The 26,645-nt window shown below is 41.0% G+C and overlaps 1 protein-coding gene and 1 non-coding gene across 2 annotated transcripts in view; one reads left to right on the forward strand and one right to left on the reverse strand.

Moving 5' to 3' along the window:
- Positions 1 to 2,433: 2,433 nt before the first annotated feature.
- TRNAK-UUU (transfer RNA lysine (anticodon UUU)) lies at positions 2,434 to 2,506 on the reverse strand. Its single transcript has one exon. It is a non-coding gene; the product is annotated as a tRNA-Lys (tRNA).
- A 4,303-nt stretch (positions 2,507 to 6,809) lies between these two features.
- Positions 6,810 to 26,645, forward strand: part of LOC128700875 (ribonuclease H2 subunit B) — a 37,285-nt gene continuing 17,449 nt past the window's right edge. Inside the window, exons 1-4 of the mRNA XM_053794338.2 lie at positions 6,810 to 6,996; positions 12,667 to 12,796; positions 22,109 to 22,205; positions 26,430 to 26,544. Of these exons, the coding sequence (XP_053650313.1) occupies positions 6,894 to 6,996; positions 12,667 to 12,796; positions 22,109 to 22,205; positions 26,430 to 26,544 (445 nt within the window). The 5' untranslated portion in view covers positions 6,810 to 6,893. The remainder of the gene's footprint in view (positions 6,997 to 12,666; positions 12,797 to 22,108; positions 22,206 to 26,429; positions 26,545 to 26,645) is intronic.

Consider the following 26,645-nt stretch of genomic DNA (forward strand, 5'->3'; position numbering starts at 1 on the left):
ACACAGTTCCACACAAGAGATTAGTGCAAAAACTGGAGGATCAAGCAGGGATAACAGGGAAGGCACTACAATGGATCAGGGAATACTTGTCAGGAAGACAGCAGCGAGTCATGGTACGTGGCGAGTGGGCACCTGTGACCAGCGGGGTCCCACAGGGGTCAGTCCTAGGACCAGTGCTGTTTCTGGCATTTGTGAACGACATGACAGAAGGAATAGACTCTGATGTGTCCCTGTTTGCAGATGACGTGAAGTTGATGAGAAGAATTCACTCGATCGAAGACCAGGCAGAACTACAAAGGGATCTGGACAGGCTGCAGACCTGGTCCAGCAATTGGCTCCTGGAGTTCAATCCCACCAAGTGCAAAGTCATGAAGATTGGGGAAGGGCAAAGAAGACCGCAGACGGAGTACAGTCTAGGGGGCCAGAGACTACAAACCTCACTCAAGGAAAAAGATCTTGGGATGAGTACAACACCAGGCACGTCTCCTGAAGCGCACATCAACCAAATAACTGCTGCAGTATATGGGCGCCTAGCAAACCTCAGAACAGCATTCCGATATCTTAATAAGGAATCGTTCAGGACCCTGTACACCGTGTACGTTAGGCCCATATTGGAGTATGCGGCACCAGTTTGGAACCCACACCTAGCCAAGCACGTAAAGAAACTAGAGAAAGTGCAAAGGTTTGCAACAAGACTAGTCCCAGAGCTAAGAGGTATGTCCTACGAGGAGAGGTTAAGGGAAAATTAACCTGACGACACTGGAGGACAGGAGAGATAGGGGGGACATGATAACGACATACAAAATACTGAGAGGAATTGACAAGGTGGACACACACACACACACACACACACACACACACACACACACACACACACACCACGTTATCAGTTCTATTAAGCACTTGAAAGTCAATGCCTTGAGGGAACCACAGAAAGTGAAATCTGTCAGTTATTTACAATTTTACCCTACAGGTGACTGGCTTCTGAAACAAGCATTGGTGAGTTACTTAGATGTTTGATGACTGATTTCTACTATCTTAGAGACAGGCTTTAAATAATAAGATATTACAAGGACCCAAATGTAAATAATTCACTTAGACTTTTTTGGGGTGGTTATCCTAGGTAAATTATACATATATTACTATGTATGATAATTATACTTATGTATACCTGTATACATAAATAAACTTACTTTACGTGTAGACACGATTAAGACAGATACATCTGAGTGTAAGTGTTATAACGAAGAATTCAGTTTAATTAATGGGTGGAAACCGGTTATTTACGCGGCCCTAATGTCTAAATTGGATCCATATACAGGTTCGTACGTTGGACTACGTGGGACCAACAGTAGCAGCCTGGTTGGTCAGGCCCTTATCCAGCGGGTGGCCTGGAGCATACCTGCTCAAGGACTGAGCCGCGGGGGCGTTGACCCCCAGAACACCCTCCAGGTAGGATAACATGGCTGGTTGCATTACATGACTACAACCCACGTCAGGAAATACTTGTCCTGTTTCCTGACAAACATTACCTAACCTAACTTGCTTGCAGCATCACAGGTAGAGTTAAGATGAAGGAAGATGTTATTGTGCACGGTGATGAAAGTAGTTCTGTAATGATGCACATTCCTCTCAAACCATACCACGGGCGGGGTTTGAACCCGCGATCAAAAAGTCTCAAAACTCCAGACCGTCGCGTTAGCCACTGGACCAGCTAGAACATTCCTCTCTATTGTATGAAGCCTGGTAACTGCGGGCACAAATTGCTTTTAATTCTAAGACTGACCTCTCAAAGATTTTTCTAATCACAAGCATCTACAAGCAACTAATGAAAGACATTGAGTGGTACGTAATTTGTGAATTGAGTTTATGATTAAGAATGATGAGAATGTTGGTCTCTGGCTTTAAAAGAACCCCATTTGCATTTTTTTTTATTCAGCCGGACTTTGGTTCGTACGTTGGACTGCGCGCGGCCAGCAGTAACAGCCTGGTTGATCAGGCCCTGATCCACCGGGAGTCCTGGTCGTGGACCGGACCGCGGGGGCGTTGATCCCAGGAATAACCTCCAGGTAGGAACAGACTTGTAACCAGGCTCGCCTGAAGAATGGGGATACTTCCAAATCCTTGAATAAGTCACTCTGACTTTTTCTGGGTCATCCCAGGTTCTCTACCCACATGCTGCTATGTATGATAATCTATATACCTGCATTTGTGTATACCTGAATAAACTTAATGAAGCAACAGTAGGACAGTACCCTGCCCTGTCCTCTTTATAACTGGTGCTGCTGCGGTTGTCTCCTTACATTACACATGTATGTATCACTGTCTTTACCAGGGAAACAGAATTTAGCTTTAGTTAGTTTTTATTTATGCACAAACTCGGTGTAGATAATGTCACATGTTTTGAACACTTGTGTTGTTTGTAAAACTAATCGCCCGAACAGGGACTCGAACCCTGGACCCTTAGGTTAAAAGCCTAATGCTCTACCGACTGAGCTATCCGGGCTTGGAGCTGCACCTCTTCTTAAATAATAAATCTATCCTTAACCTTATAGAGGCCTGGTCACAGACCGGGCCGCGGGGGCGTTGACCCCCGGAACTCTCTCCAGGTAATAGAATTTTCAAAACTAGTAAATATTCTTTTAAAAGGAATATAGAATTTAAACTGAATTTATAATATATATGATATATCATTTATAGCAAAGCTCTGTGGTATTTATAAGTTGTCAGAAATGTGTACTCATCTTTATGTACTTATTTATATGTGGTTGCAGGGGTTGAGTCTTAGCTCCTGGTCCCGCTTCTCAACTTGTTGCTTGCCAGATTCATTCCCTCCCAGCCTCGTGGGCCCTATCGTACTAATTCTTGAAACAATGCATGAAGTCTGCCTCCATTACAAAATCGAAGCCATTCCACTTCCCGACCACCCTGAGGCTGAAGAAATAGTTCCTGACATCTCTACGGCTCATCTATGTCTTTAACTTCCGGATGTGCCCCCCCCCACGAGGACCTGTGTGTTGCATCCAGGATTATCCATCGCTACCAAATTACCTACATATATATATATATATATATATATATATATATATATATATATATATATATATATATATATATATATATATATATATATATATATGTATATATTTATTTTTATTTATTTATTATCACACCGGCCGATTCCCACCAAGGCAGGGTGGCCCGAAAAAGAAAAACTTTCACCATCATTCACTCCATCACTGTCTTGCCAGAAGGGTGCTTTACACTACAGTTTTTAAAACTGCAACATTAACACCCCTCCTTCAGAGTGCAGGCACTGTACATCTCCAGAACTCAAGTCCGGCCTGCCGGTTTCCCTGAATCCCTTCATAAATGTTACTTTGCTCACACTCCAACAGCACGTCAAGGACCTCATTCTGTGTGTCATCAGCAAAGAGCAGCTGTGACAACTCCCACTTTGTGTGTGATTCTTTATGCATCCAGGTCCTGCCATTATCCATCGCTACCAAATTACCTACATATATATATATCTGGGTTTTCTTCTATTTTCTTTCTAGTTCTTATATATATATATAAGCCATGCGTGTTGTATATATATAACCTCTTCTCCTGTATATATTACTAAATGTAAAAGGAGAAACTTTCGTTTTTCCTTTTGGGCCACCCCGCCTATACGGCCGGTGTGTTGAAAGAAAGATATATATATATATATATATATATATATATATATATATATATATATATATATATGTAGCTGTATTTGTGTACATCTGAATAAACTTACTTAATCTGTTACCCATGTTCACCTAGCAGTAAGTAGGTATTTCTGAGTGTTAGCCGATTGTTGAGGGTAGCTTTCTGGGTAGGAGAGCTCAAGTTCCGTGGCTTGGTAGGTAACGCACTCGCCTCACACTGTCCACGGTTCAATCCCCGGCACGGGTGAAAATGTTGAGCATGTTTCCTTACACCTGTTGTCACTATTCACCTAACAGTAAGCAGGTACCTGGGCGTTAGTCGACTGGTGTGGGTAGCACCCCGAAATACAAAATTTTAGGACCACAATAATAATAATAATATCAATGACATCAATGACATACTATTATATAGAAAGCCGCTTGTTATGCTGAACATTTCCTGCAAATTAGATCAGTTTTGTCCCAGGATGCGACCCACAACAGTCCACTAACACCCAGTTACCCATTATTATTGATGGGTGAACATGGACAGCAGGTGTAAGGAAACACGTCCAATGTTTCCACCCCTTCGCCGGGAATCGAACCCGGACGCTCACCGTGTGAAGCTACAGCTTTTGCTACCAGGCCACGGGGCACAGTAATAAGACAGTCCTCTATGAAACACTAATTTTCTCTGGTTATTCTAAGTGGCTAACTCTCCCCCGGGTTAAAAATACGAATAATTCTTATGGAAATAACCCACATTGGGTTTACTCGGGAAATATACAAATTATTTTACATACATTAGCTTAAATTTGTACAATGATTCTGAGGACACATAAAATATATGTTGTAAGTATACATATGTAGTACATTATGCACAATACAATGAAGACAGTAATATGTCCATTGGATTCTTTGATCTCTGTCTTATTTTGTCTTATTGTCTGGATCCCAATGGAAATAAGTCACTCTGTCTGACTTTTTTGGGTTATCCTAGGTTCTCTACACATATGCTGCTATGTATGATAATTCTATGTAACTGTATTTGTGTATACCTGAATAAACTTACTTACTTACTTACTTACTTACTTATGTTTGTGCTCTCATCATATACGTTTATTGTACAAATATGTAATTTTGTTTTTCTGGCTGGCTGTGAAGGCAGACTTTCTGTCTTACCATTACTGTCTTAAGACATTTATTGAAGTGTAAGTCTATTTAGGTATAGGTACACATAAGTATAATTATCATACATAGTAACATATGTGTAAATTAGTAGGATAATCCCCAAAAAAGCCAGACAGACTTATTTCCATTGTGGTCCTTGTACTGTCTTACTATTTAAACCTTAAAAGTTAAAACAGGTAAGGTCAAATTAGTTATTTGTATTAACATTAAAGAGAGGATCAGCATAGAATAACAGGTGCATGAAAGTTATCTATATATGAAATCAGTTTCCTCCCTCTCTGTCGCTTCATTCATCAGGTACCTATTAGCTGTCTTCGTGAACTGGCTCGTGTTATGACTGACTTTGACTCGTCTTGTACAGGCCATCCGTTCCACTTCTTTATTTCTGTACAATAAAAGGTGTTTGAAGCCTGACCACATACCGTGGTACGTACCACAGTACCGTGGTCACTCCCTAGTACAATACTTGTTTTGGTTCCCAGCCTTGACAAACTTGGCAGCAAGATATTTTGGTCACTACTTGTGAGAAATTTTATAAACGTGATTTAACTTCAGTTGCTTTACTCTTGTCTTCAACATTCATCACATTCAGTTTTTGTAATTCATCCTGGCAGACATGCTCTCTTGGACCCAGGTCCAGCAGGAGTCTTACCATTTCGTTCTGGGTGATTTGTAATAATAATATTATCTTTATTTCTACAGGTACATGTACAAGGTATACAGACCATAGCTGACATAAGTGACATACTACTGTATAGAAAGTCCCTTGTTATGCTGAACATTTCCCACAAATTAGGTCAGTTTTGTCCCAGGATGCGACCCACACCAGTCCAATAACACCCAGACACCCATTTTACTGATGGGTAAACACCCGGTGTAAAGAAACACACCTAATGTTTCTATCCTCGCCGGGACGAACCTGATGTGAAGCGAGGGTAAACCTAGACAACCGGTGTAAAGAAACACACCTAATGTTTCTATCCTCGCAGCTTAGCCACCAGAGTACCATGAAGAGCAAAAATAGTCTACATGGCATCTTACAAGAGCTACACATAAAGTCCTGGGAGCCTCAGTAGGTAGACACTGTGGACATTAAAATGGTATAAAATACCGACAGGTTGTAGGTAAGACACATATGCAACAGTTAGGTATCTTTATTTCGAAACGTTTCGCCTACACAGTAGGCTTCTTCAGTCGAGTACAGAAAAGTTGATAGAAGCAGAAGAGACTTGAAGACGATGTAATCAGTCCATCATCCTTGAAGTTTTGAGGTGGTCAGTCCCTCAGGTAGACCCTGTGCCTGTCTGTAGAGGAACTTAGTCTGCCATTCACGTTCTTTACTACATTGTTCCTTATCAATTCTCCTGTCATGCATGGGTCAAAGGGGATTCCCAGATATTTCACTGATGATACTGAAGTGATGGAGTCCCAATTACACTGGACATTAAAATTATTTACCCTTTTCAGTTTACTTTTCGTGCCAAAGAGCATGGCTCCTATTTTCCGGAAATACGAGTGGAACCATTAGGACGTGTTTCCTTAAAACACCTGCTGTCCATGTTCACCTAGCAGTAAAATAGGTACCTGGGTGTTAGTAGACTGGTGTGGGTCGCATCCCGAAATTAGTAAGTAAATAAGTATGTTCATTCATGTACAGGTATACATATACAATTACATAAATAATCGTATATAGCTGAATATGTATAGATTACCAAGTATATCCCAAAATAGGTCAGACAAAATGACTTATTATCATTGATGTCAGCTAGACCTGTATACCTTGTACATGTACTGGTAGAAATAAAGTTAATTATTATTATTATTATTATTATTATTATTATTATTATTATTATTATTATTATTATTATTATTATTATTATTATTATTACTTAATGTTATTCCGTATAACAGAGGAAAAACACATTTTTCGCGCCAAACTTGGATTTATTTACATTATTTGGCGGGCAAGAAGAGGAGGCTACCAGCGTCCATTTTTACCTCATTATTTCCTCTTGTTCATCGTATAAAATGCCCAGGTCGCCCTCAAAGAGGAGGCAGAGAAGCAAAGAGGAACAGGAAGATGGTGTACAAAATCAACCTAAATGCCGTCAGAGTGTTATGTTTATGAAAGGCAAGATGGACTTTCTTGATGACCAAATGTCAAACTTTTTTTTACATTATTGTGGTGAATGTTAAAATATGTATCACATGTATGAGATGTTTATAAAGTCATTGTTAGTGCTTGTTAATATATCTATGTCATTTATACTAGGTTTCTAATGTAAGAGTATTGTATAGTTTAGTTAATACACCCCTCAAGGAAGGTTCTTGATGCTGGTGAGGGGCTCTTGATCTAGGGAACTGGATCTGTGCTCCAATTCCCTGAATTATCCCTGAATACTTTCCAATCCCCTCACAGGTGCTGTATAATCCTACGGGTTTAGCGCTTCCCCTTGATTATAATAATAATTAGTTAATACAAACTAAGCCTATTAAGTTTTTATAATATACAATAATTGAGATAATTAAATATTTCTAAATTGCTGTAGCATTTACTTAAATATAGTTAGGAAATAAGCCACTTTGACTTTTTTGGGGGTTATCCTAGGTAATTTACATGTTTTTATTGTTTCTCTTTAATAATTATACTTACGTGTACCTGTACATGAATAAACTTCCTTTTACAGCCTTTTAACCCTAGTGAGGTATTCATGGTTGTGTCATCAAACAGAATTGTAATAAGCTTCTTGTTCACTTAGGTGATTGTTACTTTACGTGTTCCTCGATACTATTAATGATAAATTCTAATTTAGTTGATTATATTTTAATATTTATCCTCATAAGATAGAGCATACCCGGGTATAACAGATGAAGACTATTTGTAGGAGTATACTTCACTAGGGTTAAGTTGTTATTATGGTTTTATGTGGAACTAGTTTTGTTAGCAATGTTCTCGCCTCTCACACTGAATGTCTGCAGTTTGATCCCTGGCAGGGTGGAAATGTTGGGCATGTTTCCTTACATCTTTATTCCCTGCTCACTTAGCAGTAAGTAGGTACCTGGGTGTTAGTCAGCTGGTGTGGGTCGCATCCTGGGGGACAAGCCTGAAGGACCACAATGGAAATAAGACGAACAGTCCTCGATGACGCACTGTCTTTCTTGGGTTATCCTGGCAGCTAACCTTCCCCCCAGTTAAAAACTCCAACAAATTTTGTCCTTTCTTAACAAGTTATAGGTGAAAGACATGTATGCACTGATTAAGGCATTCAATAAGGAAATATTTCACTATAAGTTATTTCAAGACTGAAGAAACCACTTGTGTCATGATGTTTTCTTATTAAATATTTTAATAAGTGCACGTGTGCCCTTTACTACAGTCTGGTGCTTTATTACTTGACTGTTGGGACACCATATAAGAAATATGAAAAAAAAAAAGTTGAAATAGCCTGTGTTAAGCCATAATAGTATACCACTCCTGTATGCTAACTCCAGTGGAATTAATTTAGTTTGATTTTATTGAGTTATCCTATTACATAGCATACCAATGTAGTATGTCAAATCATCTGTGATCCCTGAGAACCATTGCACAAATTGTTAATGTATGTAAAATATTTGTATGGTTTTCTAAATATAAATAATAATAATAATTATTATTAATTAACTATTTTAACCCTTAAACTGTCCAAACATAGATCTACATACACTCGCATATCTATGTTTGATTTTACGTGCTTTCTTAAGTAAAAAAAAGCATAAATCTACCTTCGGAGCGCTACACGAGTGAACTTAGATCTACGTTTGGACAGTTTAAGGGTTAAAGTGCAAATGAAAAATATTTAATAATGATGAATTTTCTGTAATATCTCTGGATGATTTTGAACTAAATAAGAATCTTGCTCTGGTTGTAAGGCAGTGCATATATTAGCATATACAGCAAGAATTAAATAAATATTTTAATGGCATTTTCTTGGAGCATTATGACCCGTAGGTGTTCTGCATTTCCCCATTAATATAATAATAGTGTCTAAAGTTTTATTTTTTATTAACTGGTACTCAGCAACATGATGCAGTTTTGTTTGCATTGTTATTATAATTAGTGTTAAGCTTTATTCACATAATCTATAAATTTAAAGACTAAAATAAATTTGTACAATGGTTTCAACAAGTATAATTGTTATAGACATACCATACATAGATGGTTAATGTATATTTAACTTAGGATAACTGTAAATCAGTGTTGTTTCCAATATTAATAATTTCCCAGTACTGTATATTGAGTGAAACAAAGCTGAAGGGGGTGGGAGAGTTTCAGTGGAGAGGAATAAATGGGATTAGGTCAGGGGTTTCAAATAGAGTTAGAGCTAAAGAAGGAGTAGCAATAATGTTGAAGGATAAGTTATGGCAGGAAAAGAGGGACTATAAATATATTAATTCAAGGATTATGTGGAGTAAAATAAAGGTTGGATGTGAAAAGTGGGTTATAGTAAGCGTATATGCACCTGGAGAAGAGAGAAGTGTAGAGGAGAGAGAGAGAGAGATTTTGGGAAATGTTGAGTGAATGCGTGGGGAGTTTTGAACCAAGTGTGAGAGTACTTGTGGTTGGGGATTTCAATGCTCAAGTGGGCAAAAATGTTGTGGAGGGAGTAGTAGGTAAATTTGGGGTGCCAGGGGTAAATGAAAATGGGGAGCCTTTAATTGAGCTATGTGTAGAAAGAGGTTTGGTAATAAGTAATACATATTTTATGAAGAAGAGGATAAATAAATATGGAAGGTATGATATAGCACGTAATGAAAGTAGTTTGTTAGATTATGTATTGGTGGATAAAAGGTTGATGGGTAGGCTTCAGGATGTACACGTTTATAGAGGGGCAACTGATATATCGGATCATTATTTAGTTGTAGCTACAGTAAGAGTAAGAGGTAGATGGGAAAAGAGGAAAATGGCAATGACAAGCAAGAGGGAGGTGAAAGTGTATAAACTAAAGGAGGAGGAAGTTCAGGTGAGATACAAGCAACTATTAGCAAAAAGGTGGGCTGGTGCAAGTATGAGTAGTGGGGGAGTTGAAGAGGGTTGGAATAGTTTTAAAAATGTAGTATTAGAATGTGGGGCAGAAGTTTGTGGTGCATGAGGAAAGAGGAGTAATTGGTGGAATGATGAAGTAAAGGGTGTGATAAAAGAGAAAGAGTTAGCTTATGAGAGGTTTATACAAAGCAGAAGTGTTATAAGAAGAGTAGAGTATATGGAGAGTAAAAGAAAGGTGAAGAGAGTGGTGAGAGAGTGCAAAAGGAGAGCAGATGATAGAGTGGGAGAGGCACTGTCAAGAAATTTTAATGAAAATAGGAAAAAATTTTGGAGTGAGTTAAACAAGTCAAGAGAGCCTAGAGAATGAATGGATTTGTCAGTTAAAAACAGAGTAGGGGCGTTAGTAGATGGGGAGATGGTGGTTTTGGGTAGACGGCGAGAATATTTGGAGGAACTTTTAAATGTCGACGAAGAAAGGGAAGCGGTAATTTCATGCACTGGCCAGGGAGGTATACCATCTTTTAGGAGTGAAGAAGAACAGGATGTGAGTGTGGGGGAGGTATGTGAGGCATTACGTAGAATGAAAGGGGGTAAAGCACCTGGAACTGACAGGATCATGACAGAAATGTTAAAAGCAGGGGGGGGGGGGATATAGTGTTGGAGTGGTTGGTATTTTTGTTTAATAAATGTATGAAAGAGGGGAAGGCACCTAGGGATTGGCAGAGAGCATGTATAGTCCCTTTATATAAAGGGAAGGGGGACAAAAGAGATTGCAAAAATTATAGAGGAATAAGTTTCTTGAGTATACCAGGAAAAGTGTACTGTAGGGTTATAATTGAAAGAATTAGGGGTAAGACAGAATGTAGGATTGTGGATGAGCAAGGAGGTTTCAGAGTGGGTAGGGGATGTGTAGATCAAGTGTTTACATTGAAGCATATATGTGAACAGTATTTAGATGAAGGTAGGGAAGTTTTTATTGCATTTATGGATTTAGAAAAGGCATATGATGGAGTGGATAGGGGAGCAATGTGGCAGATGTTGCAAGTAGTATATGGAATAGGTGGTAAGTTACTAAATGCTGTAAAGAGTTTTTATGAGGATAGTGAGGCTCAGGTTAGGGTGTGTAGAAGAGAGGGAGACTACTTCCCAGTAAAAGTAATAATAATAATAATAATAATGTAATAATAATATCTTTATTTACTACAAGTGTATGTACAACGTATACAGTCCTAGCTGACAACAATGACATACTACTATATAGAAACTCACGTGTTATGCTCCGCATTTCGGGCAAATTAGGTCAGTGTCCCAGGATGCGACCCACACCAGTCGACTAACACCCAGGTACCCATTTTACTGATGGGGAACATAGACAACAGGTTGAAAGAAACACGTCCAATGCTTCTACTCTGGCTGGGAATCGAACCCAGGCCCTCACCGTGTGAAGTGAGAGCGTTAGCCACCAGGCCACCAGAGCCCGACAGGGATGTGTAATGTCACCATGGTTGTTTAATATATTTGTAGATGTGGTTGTAAAAGAAGTAATTGCTAGGGTGTTCAGGAGAGGGGTGGGATTAAATTATGGGGAATTAAATACAAAATGGGAATTGACACAGTTGCTTTTTGCTGATGATACTGTGCTTATGGAGATTCTAAAGAAAAATTGCAAAGGTTATTGGATGAGTTTGGGAGTGTGTGTAAAGGTAGAAAGTTGAAAGTGAACGTAGAAAAGAGTAAGGTGATGAGGGTATCAAATGATTTAGATACATGTAAAGAAAAATTGGATATCAGATTGGGGAGGAGGAGTATGGAAGAAGTCAATGTTTTCAGATACATGTACTTGGGAGTTGACGTGTCGGTGGATGGATTTATGAAGGATGAGGTTAATCATAGAATTGATGAGGGAAAAAAGGTGAGTGGTGTGTTGAGGTATATGTGGAGACAAAAAACGTTATCTGTGGAGGCAAAGAAGGGAATGTATGAAAGTATAGTGGTACCAACACTCTTATATGGGTGTGAAGCTTGGGTTGTGAATGCAGCAGCGAGGAGGCGGTTGGAGGCAGTGGAGATGTCCTGTCTAAGGGCAATGTGTGGTGTAAATATTATGCAGAAAATTCGGAGTGTGGAAATTAGGAGAAGGTGTGGAGTTAATAAAAGTATTAGTCAGAGGGCTGAAGAGGGGTTGTTGAGGTGGTTTGGTCATTTAAAGAGAATGGATCAAAGTAGAATGACATGGAGAGCGTATAAATCTGCAGGGAAAGGAAGGCGGGGTAGGGGTTGTCCTCAAAAAGGTTGGAAGGAAGGGGTAAGGGAGGTTTTGTGGGCGACGGGCTTGGACTTCCAGCAGGCATGCATGAGCGTGTTCGATAGGAGTGAATGGAGACGAATGGTATTTGGGACCTGACGATCTGTTGGAGTGTGAGCAGGGTAATATTTAGTGAAGGGAATCAGGGAAACTGGTTATTTTCATATAGCCAGACTTGAGTCATCTAAATGAGAAGTACAATGCCTGCACTCTAAAGGAGGGTTTCGGGATATTAGCAGTTTGGAGGGATATGTTATGTATCTTTATACATATATGCTTCTAAACTGTTGTGTTCTGAGCACCTCTGCAAAAACAGTGATTATGTGTGAGTGAGGTGAAAGTGTTGAATGATGATGAAAGTATTTTCTTTTTGGGTATTTTCTTTCTTTTTGGGTCACCCTGCCTTGGTGGGAGACGGCCGACTTGTAAAAAAAAAAAAAGAAAAAATTATTAACATTAGTACACTTTTGCAGATTCACTTTTCTCATCATCAAATATTCAGGTGATTAAACTGAAGCATCCACGTACCTCATCTGCCATGTACGTCTTTGATGAAGATAACAGAAGGTTATATGATATGGTGGTTTTTGATGAGGGTTACAGGTATGTGTTGGTACATATCATGTAACATATTTTACATCCCATTTAACTGTTAGTTTTATGCCTGTTTGATAATAAATTTTTAATTGAAGATGAAGAACTACGTTGATGGTGTATTTAAAAGTTTATTGTAGTTATGCTGCTCTGTGAGCAGTGCCAATCACTGTCCTAGCAGTCCAGGATCTGTTGACTGAGTGCCTTGTTATCAAAGAATATGCCTACTTTATTTCAGATGCCTTCTCTAGTACCTAGGTATGCTTGCTGTGTCTGCCCTTCTCTCTGAATAGTTTTACTATTAATGCTGCAAATTATCTTTAATTTCTTAAGTGAGACTGATTTTCTTCATCAACTGTAGCATCTTTCCTCTCAGCTTATCCTTCCCTCAACACCTCTTGTTCTCTCCACACACTCATTTTTTCCCTCACTCTTCCCAAACATCTCATTTTACCTCTCCTGTGGAGTGCTGTATAGCCCTTACGTATACAGAATTTTCCAAGAATAAACTGTATTGCAATAATACTTCTAATGATTGCGTATTCTGCCTCCTGGAATCATTGTAGTACCGTACATGAAGAAGAATACTGTATATAATCTGGTATTTTTTTTGGCACTGCACTTCACAATTCAAGTTTCATGTTCTTCCTATTGTTGGTGCTAAGAAATCTTTATTTTTGTGTGTTCTTACATGTTTTTATATGATTATCAGTCCTCCCCTCTAGGGAGGTTCCTTAATTCCTGAGGGGATCTTGTTCCAAAGAATTGGATCTGACCTTAGCTTCCTTGGATTGAATCTGATTACCTCTAATTCCCCGAGGCAATGTATGACCCCTACAGGTTTTGCACTTTACTATGATTGAAATAATAGTAATGATAAAAATAATAATAATTTTATTATTTTATTATCACACTGGCCGATTCCCACCAAGGCAGGGTGGCCCGAAAAAGAAAAACTTTCACCATCATTCACTCCATCACTGTCTTGCCAGAAGGGTGGTTTACACTACAGTTTTTAAACTGCAACATTAACATCCCTCCTTCAGAGTGCAGGCACTGTACTTCCCATCTCCAGGACTCAAGTCCAGCCTGCCGGTTTCCCTGAACCCCTTCATAAATGTTACTTTGCTCACACTCCAACAGCACGTCAAGTATTAAAAACCATTTGTCTCCATTCACTCCTATCAAACACGCTCACTCATGCCTGCTGGAAGTCCAAGCCCCTCGCACACAAAACCTCCTTTACCCCCTCCCTCCAACCTTTCCTAGACCGACCCCTACCCTGCCTTCCTTCCACTACAGACTGATACACTCTTGAAGTCACTCTGTTTCGCTCCATTCTCTCTACATGTCCGAACCACCTCAACAACCCTTCCTCAGCCCTCTGGACAACAGTTTTGGTAATCCCGCACCTCCTCCTAACTTCCAAATTACGAATTCTCTGCATTATATTCACACCACACATTGCCTTCAGACATGACATCTCCACTGCCTCCAGCCTTCTCCTTGCTGCAACATTCATCACCCATGCTTCACACCCATATAAGAGCGTTGGTAAAACTATACTCTCATACATTCCCCTCTTTGCCTCCAAGGACAAAGTTCTTTGTCTCCACAGACTCCTAAGTGCACCACTCACCCCTTTTCCCCTCATCAATTCTATGATTCACCTCATCTTTCATAGACCCATCCGCTGGCACGTCCCCTCCCAAATATCTGAATACATTCACCTCCTCCATACTCTCTCCCTCCAATCTGATATCCAATCTTTCATCACCTAATCTTTTTGTTATCCTCATAACCTTACTCTTTCCTATATTCACTTTTAATTTTCTTCTTTTGCACACCCTACCAAATTCATCCACCAATCTCTGCAACTTCTCTTCAGAACTCCCAAGAGCACAATGTCATCAGCAAAGAGCAACTGTGACAACTCCCACTTTATGTGTGATTCTTTATCTTTTAACTCCACGCCTCTTGCCAAGACCCTCGCATTTACTTCTCTTACAACCCCATCTATAAATATACTAAACAACCACGGTGACATCACACATCCTTGTCTAAGGCCTACTTTTACTGGGAAATAATTTCCCTCTTTCCTACATACTCTAACTTGAGCCTCACTATCCTCGTAAAAACTCTTCACTGCTTTCAGTAACCTACCTCCTACACCTGCAACATCTGCCACATTGCCCCCCTATCCACCCTGTCATATGCCTTTTCCAAATCCATAAATGCCACAAAGACCTCTTTAGCCTTATCTAAATACTGTTCACTTATATGTTTCACTGTAAACACCTGGTCCACACACTCCCTACCTTTCCTAAAGCCTCATTGTTCATCTGCTATCCTATTCTCTGTCTTACTCTTAATTCTTTCAATAATAACTCTACCATACACTTTACCAGGTATACTCAACAGACTTCTTCTTCTTTCAACACATCAGCCGTATCCCACCGAGGCGGGGTGGCCAAAAAGGGAAAACGAAGTTTCTCCTTTTACATTTAGTAATATATACAGGTAGTAGGTTGGTAGACAGCAACCACCCAGGGAAGTACTACCGTCCTGCCAGATGACTGTGAAACAAAAACCTGTAACTGTTTTGCATGATGGTAGGATTGCTGGTTTTTCTTTTTCTGTCTCATAAACACGCTAGATAACAGGGATATCTTGCTACTCCTACTTACACTTTGGTCACACTTCACAGACACGCACATGCATATATATATATACATACATCTAGGTTTTTCTCCTTATTCTAAATAGCTCTTGTTCTTTTTTATTTCTTCTATTGTCCATGGGGAAGTGGAAAAGAATCTTTCCTCCGTAAGCCATGCGTGTCGTATGTGGCGACTAAAATGCCGGGAGCAATGGGCTAGTAACCCCTTCTCCTGTATACATTTACTAAAAAAGAGAAGAAGAAAAACTTTATAAAACTGGGTTGTTTAAATGTGCGTGGATGTAGTGCGGATGACAAGAAACAGATGATTGCTGATGTTATGAATGAAAAGAAGTTGGATGTCCTGGCTCTAAGCGAAACAAAGCTGAAGGGGGTAGGAGAGTTTCAGTGGGGGGAAATAAATGGGATTAAATCTGGAGTATCTGAGAGAGTTAGAGCAAAGGAAGGGGTAGCAGTAATGTTAAATTACCTGGAGTTTACCTGGAGAGAGTTTCGGGGGTCAACGCCCCCGCGGCCCGGTCTGTGACCAGGCCTCCTGGTGGATCAGCGCCTGATCAACCAGGCTGTTGCTGCTGGCTGCACGCAAACCAACGTACGAGCCACAGCCCGGCTGATCAGGAACTGACTTTAGGTGCTTGTCCAGTGCCAGCTTGAAGACTGCCAGGGGTCTGTTGGTAATCCCCCTTATGTGTGCTGGGAGGCAGTTGAACAGTCTCGGGCCCCTGACACTTATTGTATGGTCTCTTAACGTGCTAGTGACACCCCTGCTTTTCATTGGGGGGATGGTGCATCGTCTGCCAAGTCTTTTGCTTTCGTAATGAGTGATTTTCGTGTGCAAGTTCGGTACTAGTCCCTCTAGGATTTTCCAGGTGTATATAATCATGTATCTCTCCCTCCTGCGTTCCAGGGAATACAGGTTTAGAAACCTCAAGCGCTCCCAGTAATTGAGGTGTTTTATCTCCGTTATGCGCGCCGTGAAAGTTCTCTGTACATTTTCTAGGTCGGCAATTTCACCTGCCTTGAAAGGTGCTGTTAGAGTGCAGCAATATTCCAGCCTAGATAGAACAAGTGACCTGAAGAGTGTCATCATGGGCTTGGCCTCCCTAGTTTTGAAGGTTCTCATTATCCATCCTGTCATTTTTCTAGCAGATGCGATTGATACAATGTTATGGTCCTTGAAGGTGAGATCCTCCGACATAATCACTCCCAGGTCTTTGACGTTGGTGTTTCGCTCTATTTCGTGGCCAGAATTTGTTTTGTACTCTGATGAAGATTGATGAGTTATGGAAGGAGAAAAGAGAATATGAATGTGTAAATTCGAGAATTATGTGGATTAAAGTAAAGGTTGGATGCGAGAAGTGGGTCAAATAAGCGTGTATGCACCTGGAGAAGAGAGGAATGCAGAGGAGAGAGAGAGATTTTGGGAGATGTTAAGTGAATGTATAGGAGCCTTTGAACCAAGTGAGAGAGTAATTGTGGTAGGGGACCTGAATGCTAAAGTAGGAGAAACTTTTAGAGAGGGTGTGGTAGGTAAGTTTGGGGTGCCAGGTGTAAATGATAATGGGAGCCCTTTGATTGAACTTTGTATAGAAAGGGGTTTAGTTATAGGTGATACATATTTTAAGAAAAAGAGGATAAATAAGTATACACGATATGATGAAGGGCGAAATGACAGTAGTTTGTTGGATTATGTATTGGTAGATAAAAGACTGTTGAGTAGACTTCAGGATGTACATGTTTATCGAGGGGCCACAGATATATCAGATCACTTTCTAGTTGTAGCTACACTGAGAGTAAAAGGTAGATGGGATACAAGGAGAATAGAAGCATCAGGGAAGAGAGGGGTGAAGGTTTATAAACTAAAAGAGGAGGCAGTTAGGGTAAGATATAAACAGTTATTGGAGGATAGATGGGCTAATGAGAGCATAGGCAATGGGGTCGAAGAGGAATGGGGTAGGTTTAAAAATGTAGTGTTAGAGTGTTCAGCAGAAGTGTGTGGTTACAGGAAAGTGGGTGCAGGAGGGAAGAGGAGCGATTGGTGGAATGATGATGTAAAGAGAGTAGTAAGGGAGAAAAAGTTAGCATATGAGAAGTTTTTACAAAGTAGAAGTGATGCAAGGAGGGAAGAGTATATGGAGAAAAAGAGAGAGGTTAAGAGAGTGGTGAAGCAATGTAAAAAGAGAGCAAATGAGAGAGTGGGTGAGCTGTTATCAACAAATTTTGTTGAAAATAAGAAAAAGTTTTGGAGTGAGATTAACAAGTTAAGGAAGCCTAGAGAACAAATGGATTTGTCAGTTAAAAATAGGAGAGGAGAGTTATTAAATGGAGAGTTAGAGGTATTGGGAAGATGGAGGGAATATTTTGAGGAATTGTTAAATGTTGATGAAGATAGGGAAGTTGTGATTTCGTGTATAGGGCAAGGAGGAATAACATCTTGTAGGAGTGAGGAAGAGCCAGTTGTGAGTGTGGGGGAAGTTCGAGAGGCAGTAGGTAAAATGAAAGGGGGTAAGGCAGCCGGGATTGATGAGATAAAGATAGAAATGTTAAAAGCAGGTGGGGATATAGTTTTGGAGTGGTTGGTGCAATTATTTAATAAATGTATGGAAGAGGGTAAGGTACCTAGGGATTGGCAGAGAGCATGCATAGTTCCTTTGTATAAAGGCAAAGGGGATAAAAGAGAGTGCAAAAATTATAGGGGGATAAGTCTGTTGAGTGTACCTGGTAAAGTGTATGGTAGAGTTATAATTGAAAGAATTAAGAGTAAGACGGAGAATAGGATAGCAGATGAACAAGGAGGCTTTAGGAAAGGTAGGGGGTGTGTGGACCAGGTGTTTACAGTGAAACATATAAGTGAACAGTATTTAGATAAGGCTAAAGAGGTCTTTGTGGCATTTATGGATTTGGAAAAGGCGTATGACAGGGTGGATAGGGGGGCAATGTGGCAGATGTTGCAAGTGTATGGTGTAGGAGGTAGGTTACTGAAAGCAGTGAAGAGTTTTTACGAGGATAGTGAGGCTCAAGTTAGAGTATGTAGAAAAGAGGGAAATTTTTTCCCAGTAAAAGTAGGCCTTAGACAAGGATGTGTGATGTCACCGTGGTTGTTTAATATATTTATAGATGGGGTTGTAAGAGAAGTAAATGCGAGGGTCTTGGCAAGAGGCGTGGAGTTAAAAGATAAAGAATCACACACAGGGTGGGAGTTGTCACAGCTGCTCTTTGCTGATGACACTGTGCTCTTGGGAGATTCTGAAGAGAAGCTGCAGAGATTGGTGGATGAATTTGGTAGGGTGTGCAAAAGAAGAAAATTAAAGGTGAATACAGGAAAGAGTAAGGTTATGAGGATAACAAAAAGATTAGGTGATGAAAGATTGAATATCAGATTGGAGGGAGAGAGTATGGAGGAGGTGAACGTATTCAGATATTTGGGAGTGGACGTGTCAGCGGATGGGTCTATGAAAGATGAGGTGAATCATAGAATTGATGAGGGAAAAAGAGTGAGTGGTGCACTTAGGAGTCTGTGGAGACAGAGAACTTTGTCCTTGGAGGCAAAGAGGGGAATGTATGAGAGTATAGTTTTACCAACGCTCTTATATGGGTGTGAAGCATGGGTGATGAATGTTGCAGCGAGGAGAAGGCTGGAGGCAGTGGAGATGTCATGTCTGAGGGCAATGTGTGGTGTGAATATAATGCAGAGAATTCGTAGTTTGGAAGTTAGGAGGAGGTGCGGGATTACCAAAACTGTTGTCCAGAGGGCTGAGGAAGGGTTGTTGAGGTGGTTCGGACATGTAGAGAGAATGGAGCGAAACAGAATAACTTCAAGAGTGTATCAGTCTGTAGTGGAAGGAAGGCGGGGTAGGGGTCGGCCTAGGAAGGGTTGGAGGGAGGGGGTAAAGGAGGTTTTGTGTGCGAGGGGCTTGGACTTCCAGCAGGCATGCGTGAGCGTGCTTGATAGGAGTGAATGGAGACAAATGGTTTTTAATACTTGACGTGCTGTTGGAGTGTGAGCAAAGTAACATTTATGAAGGGATTCAGGGAAACCGGCAGGCCGGACTTGAGTCCTGGAGATGGGAAGTACAGTGCCTGCACTCTGAAGGAGGGGTGTTAATGTTGCAGTTTAAAAACTGTAGTGTAAAGCACCCTTCTGGCAAGACAGTGATGGAGTGAATGATGGTGAAAGTTTTTCTTTTTCGGGCCACCCTGCCTTGGTGGGAATTGGCCAGTGTGATAATAAAAAAAAAAATACAGGAGAAGGGGTTACCAGCCCCCTGCTCCCAACTCAACAGACTTATCCCCCTATAATTTTTGCACTCTCTTTTGTCCCCTTTGCTTTTATACAAAGGAACTATGCATGCTCTCTGCCAATCCCTAGGTACCTTACCCTCTTCCATACATTTATTAAATAATTGCACCAACCACTCCAAACCTATATCCCCACCTGCTTTTAACATTTCTATCTTTATCCCATCAATCCCGGCTGCCTTACCCCCTTTCATTTTACCTACTGCCTCACGAACTCCCCCCACTCTCACAACTGGCTCTTCCTCACTCCTACAAGATGTTATTCCTCCTTGCCCTATACACGAAATCACAGCTTCCCTATCTTCATCAACATTTAACAATTCCTCAAAATATTCCCTCCATCTTCCCAATACCTCTAACTCTCCATTTAATAACTCTCCTCTCCTATTTTTAACTGACAAATCCATTTGTTCTCTAGGCTTCCTTAACTTGTTAATCTCACTTCAAAACATTTTCTTATTTTCAACAAAATTTGTTGATAACATCTCACCCACTCTCTCATTTGCTCTCTTTTTACATTGTTTCACCACTCTCTTAACCTCTCTCTTTTTCTCCATATACTCTTCCCTCCTTGCATCACTTCTACTTTGTAAAAACTTCTCATATGCTAACTTTTTCTCCCTTAGTACTCTCTTTACATCATCATTCCACCAATCGCTCCTCTTCCCTACCGCACCCACTTTCCTGTAACCACAAACTTCTGCTGAACACTCTAACACTACATTTTTAAACCTACCCCATACCTCTTCGACCCCATTGCCTATGCTCTCATTAGCCCATCTATCCTCCAATAGCTGTTTATATCTTACTCTAATAATCATAATCATAATCATAATCATACCAGCCAATAAGGGTATTTTCATTATTTTCATTATTTCCTCTTCTTTAAGAGTTGAATTGTAGGTACCCTTCACTTTCTCAGATCAAACTAATTAATTACCTTCCCTGTCCAGGTACTGTGTAATGTCTGTGGGTTTAGCAATTCCACATACTCTAAATATAATAATTATTCCTTTGAGGGTCCAGGTTGTAGATCTACGCCTTGTCCACAGGGTCCAAGTCGTAGATCTGTGCTATGAGCTCAGCTCACTCAGATAAGCTGTGATCGGTAAATTTGGGCCTAGGTATGAGGGAATGCATCTGTGTGGTAAGTGTGCACCATATAAAGCAAATGCTGAAGCACGCAGTGCATAATGAGAAAAAAAAACTGCTGTGTTTTTGGATTAAAACAGCGACTTTGTGGTGTATTTTCATGTGGTTTTACAGTTGTATTCACGGTTTCTTGGTCTCATTTGATAGAATGGAAGATATGTTAGAGATAATTTTGATTTATTTTTAGTACTGAAAATAGTACTACGTAGGGCTCGAATCCATGGCAAATGAGTCCTAAAACTTTAAACCCCACCCATTCTGTGATTTGTTTGTGATCATATTATTAAAGTTGAGTCATAATGGTGGCTTTGAAGGGAATTGAGATAGCTCCTGCCATAGCCTTGCTGGTGTGAGATTTGTCCATATAAACCTGCATTTGTGGTCACTGGTGGCCCATGCTAACCTCCTTATGGAGTATAGAAATGTACCTAGTTGGATGAATTTTTTTAGGCCAGCATGGACCAGTGGCTAGCTCTCTGGCCTGCTAGTTATAGGATTCAACTTGCCATGGGTTAAAGCCCCAGCTGTTAGATGAATGATACTGAATGTGTTTCCTTTTTTGTGTTATCCTTACCTTGGTGGGAGATGGGATAAGATATTGTGACAACATCCTGTGATGTGCAGGTGCTCCTTGACTTATTGTGGGGTTTCATTCCGATGAAACCACCATAAGCTGAAAATACCGTAAATCGGATATGAATGATCTGTTAAGTAAATAAATAACTTCTGTCACTGAATAAGTAAATAAACAAATAATTTTTTTCAATTCACTGGCTGTCTCCTACCAAAGCAGGGTGACCTAAAAAGAAAAATGAAGGTTGTTCTTTTGACATTTAGTAATTTATACAGGAGGAGTAAAATAATTACTGTAACTAATTAAATACCATTATTAAAAGTAAATAAATGAATACAAGTTTATCCTATCAGTAAATGTACATTACTGTACAGTACCAAAAAAAAATCAAAGTTTGATGACTACTTAATGTTCATCACTGTCGCTCCATCGTAAAGTTAAAATATCGTAAGTCATTCTATCTTAAAGTGGGGGGCATCTTATATCCCTAATGCAAATGAACCATAGTCACTATTTAAACCTATTTTCTGACCTCCCATTAATTTCAAGTTAGTTTCACTGTAGGTTTAAACGTATTGAAAATGGTCTTAAAATTTGGATGTTGTATAATCTTCAGGTCCTGGTTTATTGGAGAGACCATCCAGTCAGATGGACGTCTATATATTATATCACCGGTGGATGTTTCATACCTTATTCTTCCATATTTAATGGAGGTTAGTAAATTGTTCTTAATCTTGGATTAAATGTCATATTGCTTGCAAATTTGAAGCCATTTTGTGTGTATATGTGTTTGTGTGTATGTGTTTGTACTCACCTAGTTGAGGTTGCAGGGGTTGAGTCCTAGTTCCTGGCCCCGCCTCTTCACTGGTCGCTACTAGGTCACTCTCCCTGAACCGTGAGCTTTATCATACCTCTGCTTGTATATGTGTGTGTGTGTGTGTGTGTGTGTGTGTGTGTGTGTGTGTGTGTGTGTGTGTGTGTGTTAGTGTGTTAGTGTGTGTGTTTGTGTTAGTGTGTGTACTCACCTAATTGTGGTTGCAGGGGTCGAGACTCTGCTCCTGGCCCTGCCTCTTCACTGATCGCTACTAGGTCCTCTCTCTCTCTGCTTCCTGAGCTTTGTCATACCTCGTCTTAAAGCTATGTATGGTTCTTGCCTCCACTACATCACTTGCTAGGCTATTCCACTTCCTGATGACTCTGTGACTGAAGAAATACTTCCTAATGTCCCTGTGACTCGTCTGAGTCTTCAGCTTCCAATTGTGACCCCTTGTTTCTGTGTTCCCTCTCTGGAACATCCTGTCTCTGTCCACCTTGTCTATTCCACGCATTATTTTGTATGTTGTTATCATGTCTCCCCTGACCCTCCTGTCCTCCAGTGTCGTCAGTCCAATTTCCCTCAACCTTTCTTCATAGGACATTCCCCTGAGCTCCGGAACTAGCCTTGTTGCAAACCTTTGTACTTTCTCTAATTTCTTGATGTGCTTGACCAGGTGTGGGTTCAAACTGGTACTGCATACTCCAGTATGGGCCTGATGTACACAGTGTGCAATGTCTTGAACGATTCCTTACTAAGGTATCGGAACGCTATTCTCAGGTTTGCCAGGCGCCCATATGCTGCAGCAGTTATCTGGTTGATGTGTGCCTCTGGAGATGTGCTCGGTGTTATGGTCACCCCAAGATCTTTCTCCTTGGGTGAGGTTTGCAGCCTTTGTCCACCTAGCATATACCCTGAGGTCTTCTTTGCCCCTCCCCAATCTTCATAACTTTACATTTGGCAGGGTTGAAATTGAGAAGCCAGTTGCTGGCATGTGTGTCCAGCCTATCCAGGTCTCTTTGTAGTCCTGCCTGATCCTTGTCCGATTTAATCCTTCTCATTAGCTTCACATCATCTGCGAACAGGGACACTTCAAAGTCTATCCCTTCCACCATGTCATTCGCATATATCAAAAATAGCACTGGTCCTAGGACTGACCCCTGTGGTACCCCACTCATCACAGGAGCCCACTGTGATACCTCATGACGCATTGTTGCCTCCATCACGTATTCTCTGATCCATTGCAGTGCCCTTCCTGTTATATGTGCCTGATCCTCCAGCTTCTGCACTAATCTCCTGTGAGGAACTGTGTTGAAGGCCTTCCTGCAGTCCAGGAAAATGCAGTCAACCCACCCCTCTCTAATTTCTTACTTCTGTTACCTTGTCATGAAACTCCAGAAGGTTTGTGACAGGATTTGCCTTCCATGAATCCGTGTTGGTTGTTGTTTATAATCGTGTTTCGTTCCAGGTGCTCCACCACTCTCCTCCTGATAATCTTCTCCATGACTTTGCATACTATACACGTCAGAGACACTGGTCTGTAGTTTAGTGCCTCGTTTCTGTCTCCTTTTCTTAAAAATGGAGACTGCATTTGCCATCTTCCATACCTCAGGTAGTTGCCCAGTTTCAAGGGATATATTGAAGATTGTGGTTAGTGGCACACACAGCGGCCCTGCTCCTTCCCTAAGGACCCACAGGGGGATGTTGTCCAGACCCCTCGCCTTTGAGGTATCGAGGTCACTTAGCAGCTTCTGCACCTCCTCCTCTGTTGTTTGTATGTCATCCAGCACCTGTTGGTATGTTCCCTGTTGGTGTTTCCCTCTGTGCTGTCTTCTCGGAGCCATTCCTGTCTCTACTGTAAGTACTTCCATAAATCTCATGTTAAGCTCCTCGCATACCTCGTGATCGTTACTTGTGAGTTCCCCACCTTCTTTCCTCAGCCTGATCACCTGGTCTTAACTGTTATCTTCCTCCTGATGTGGCTGTACAGCAGTTTAGGGTCTGGCTTGACTTTCGATGCTATGTCATTTTCACACTGTTGCTGGGCCTCCCTCCTTACCTGTGCATACTTGTTCCTGGCTCTTCGACTAATCTCCCTATTTTTCTGTGTTCTTTGCCTTCTGTACTTTTTCCATGCTCTATTGCACTTGGTTTTGCCTCCTTCCACTGTCGGGTAAACCAGGGGCTCGTTCTGGTCTTCCCATTGTTTCTGTTGCCCTTGGGAACAAACCTTTCCTCTGCCTCCTTACATTTTGTTGTTACGAATTCCATCACTTCATTTACCAACTTTCCTACCAGTTCTCTGTCCCACTGAGCCTCTTGCAGGAAGTTCCTCAAACCTATGTAGTCCCCCTGTTTATAGTCTGGCTTCTCCCATTTGTCTCCTGTTACCCTCTCCACTTGTAGCTCTACTATGTATTTAAAGCACAGAACCATGTGGTCACTAGCTCCTAGGGGTCTCTCATGTGTGATGTCCTCAATGTCTGAACTGCTCAGGGTGGACACAAGGTCCAGTCTTGCTGGTTCATCCCCCCCCCCTTCCTCTGGTAATATTATTATTATCTTATTATCACACTGGCCGATTCCCACCAAGGCAGGGTGGCCCGAAAAAGAAAAACTTTCACCATCATTCACTCCATCACTGTCTTGCCAGAAGGGTGCTTTACACTACAGTTTTTAAACTGCAACATTAACACCCCTCCTTCAGAGTGCAGGCACTGTACTTCCCATCTCCAGGACTCAAGTCCGGCCTGCCGGTTTCCCTGAACCCCTTCATAAATGTTACTTTGCTCACACTCCAACAGCACGTCAAGTATTAAAAACCATTTGTCTCCATTCACTCCTATCAAACACGCTCACACATGCCTGCTGGAAGTCCAAGCCCCTCGCACACAAAACCTCCTTTACCCCCTCCCTCCAACCTTTCCTAGACCGACCCCTACCCCGCCTTCCTTCCACTACAGACTGATACACTCTTGAAGTTATTCCGTTTCGCTCCATTCTCTCCACATGTCCGAACCACCTCAACAACCCTTCCTCAGCCCTCTGGACAACAGTTTTGGTAATCCTGCACCTCCTCCTAACTTCCAAACTACGAATTCTCTGCATTATATTCACACCACACATTGCTCTCAGACATGACATCTCTGGTAGTATCCTTAACATATTGATGCTTGAGGTTTTCCAGTACCACATCCATCATCTTGGCTCTCCAAGTTTCGGGACCCCGTGTGGTTCCAGGTTTTCCGAATTGATCTCCCTGTGATTGAAATCACCCATAACCAGTAACTTTGCTCTGCTCGAGTGAGCTCTTTTTGCCACCTCAGCCAGTGTGTCCACCATTGTTCTGTTACTCTCTTCATATTCCTCTCTTGGCCTCCTGCAGTTTTGTGGTGGGTTATACATCACTGCAATGACTGCTTTGTGCTTCCCAGACTGGAGTGTACCTACTATGTATTCTCTTCCTCCAGTCTTGTCCATGCCTCCCATTTCCTCAAATTTCAATCGGTGTTTTACGAGCAGTGCAACCCCTCCTCCCCCTCTGCTCCTTTGTGTGTGTGTGCTCGTGTGTGTGTGCATGTGTGCGTGTGTGCACGTGTGTGCGCGTGTACTTACCTAATTGTGGTTGAAGGGGTCGAGACTCAGCTCTCTGTGTATATGTGTCTTGTGTTGTGAGTGAGTGAGGGAGCAAACGAGTACTTTTCACCATGTCACAGTTCAGCTTTTCTTGACTTGATAAAGCTCTCTACAGCAAGAAACTGTACTAATAAAAACTTGTTCTGGAACTTGTCTATCTTTATGTACTTAGTGTTCATAGATGGATTTCGTTCTTTAAAGTTTACAGTGTTCAAAATTCTTTGTCACCCTGCCTCGGTGGGAAATGCCCAGTGTCTTAATAAAACAAAATTTCCTTACTACATTTATTTGTTTTGGAATGATTGCATTTTAATAACTTTATTCACAAATAACCCACACATAGGAGAATGAAACTTAAAATAACATTTTGATGCATCTTTGACCATCAACTATTATGACTAGTTAATACTAATACATCCATCGAATAAACCCATAAAGAGTACTTTACTAAAATAACTGGTCTTAAATTTTTAATATATATTTTCAGGCCACTAAAAATATTCCTTTGGACCATCTTCTGGAAGACCCAGACTTTCCTTCACTATCTAAGTTAGCTGCTGTTGCTGCAACGAAGGATTTCTCACATATTGCTGATAGGAAAGGTCAGTTTTAGGAGAGATGCCTTGATGCTGGTGAAGAGCTCTTGGTCCAAGGAATTGGAGCTACTTTTCTCCTTCCTCAAATAAGATTTGATTGCTTCATA

This window comes from Cherax quadricarinatus, chromosome 94, assembly GCF_038502225.1.
Source record: "Cherax quadricarinatus isolate ZL_2023a chromosome 94, ASM3850222v1, whole genome shotgun sequence".
NCBI classification, from domain to species: domain Eukaryota; kingdom Metazoa; phylum Arthropoda; class Malacostraca; order Decapoda; family Parastacidae; genus Cherax; species Cherax quadricarinatus.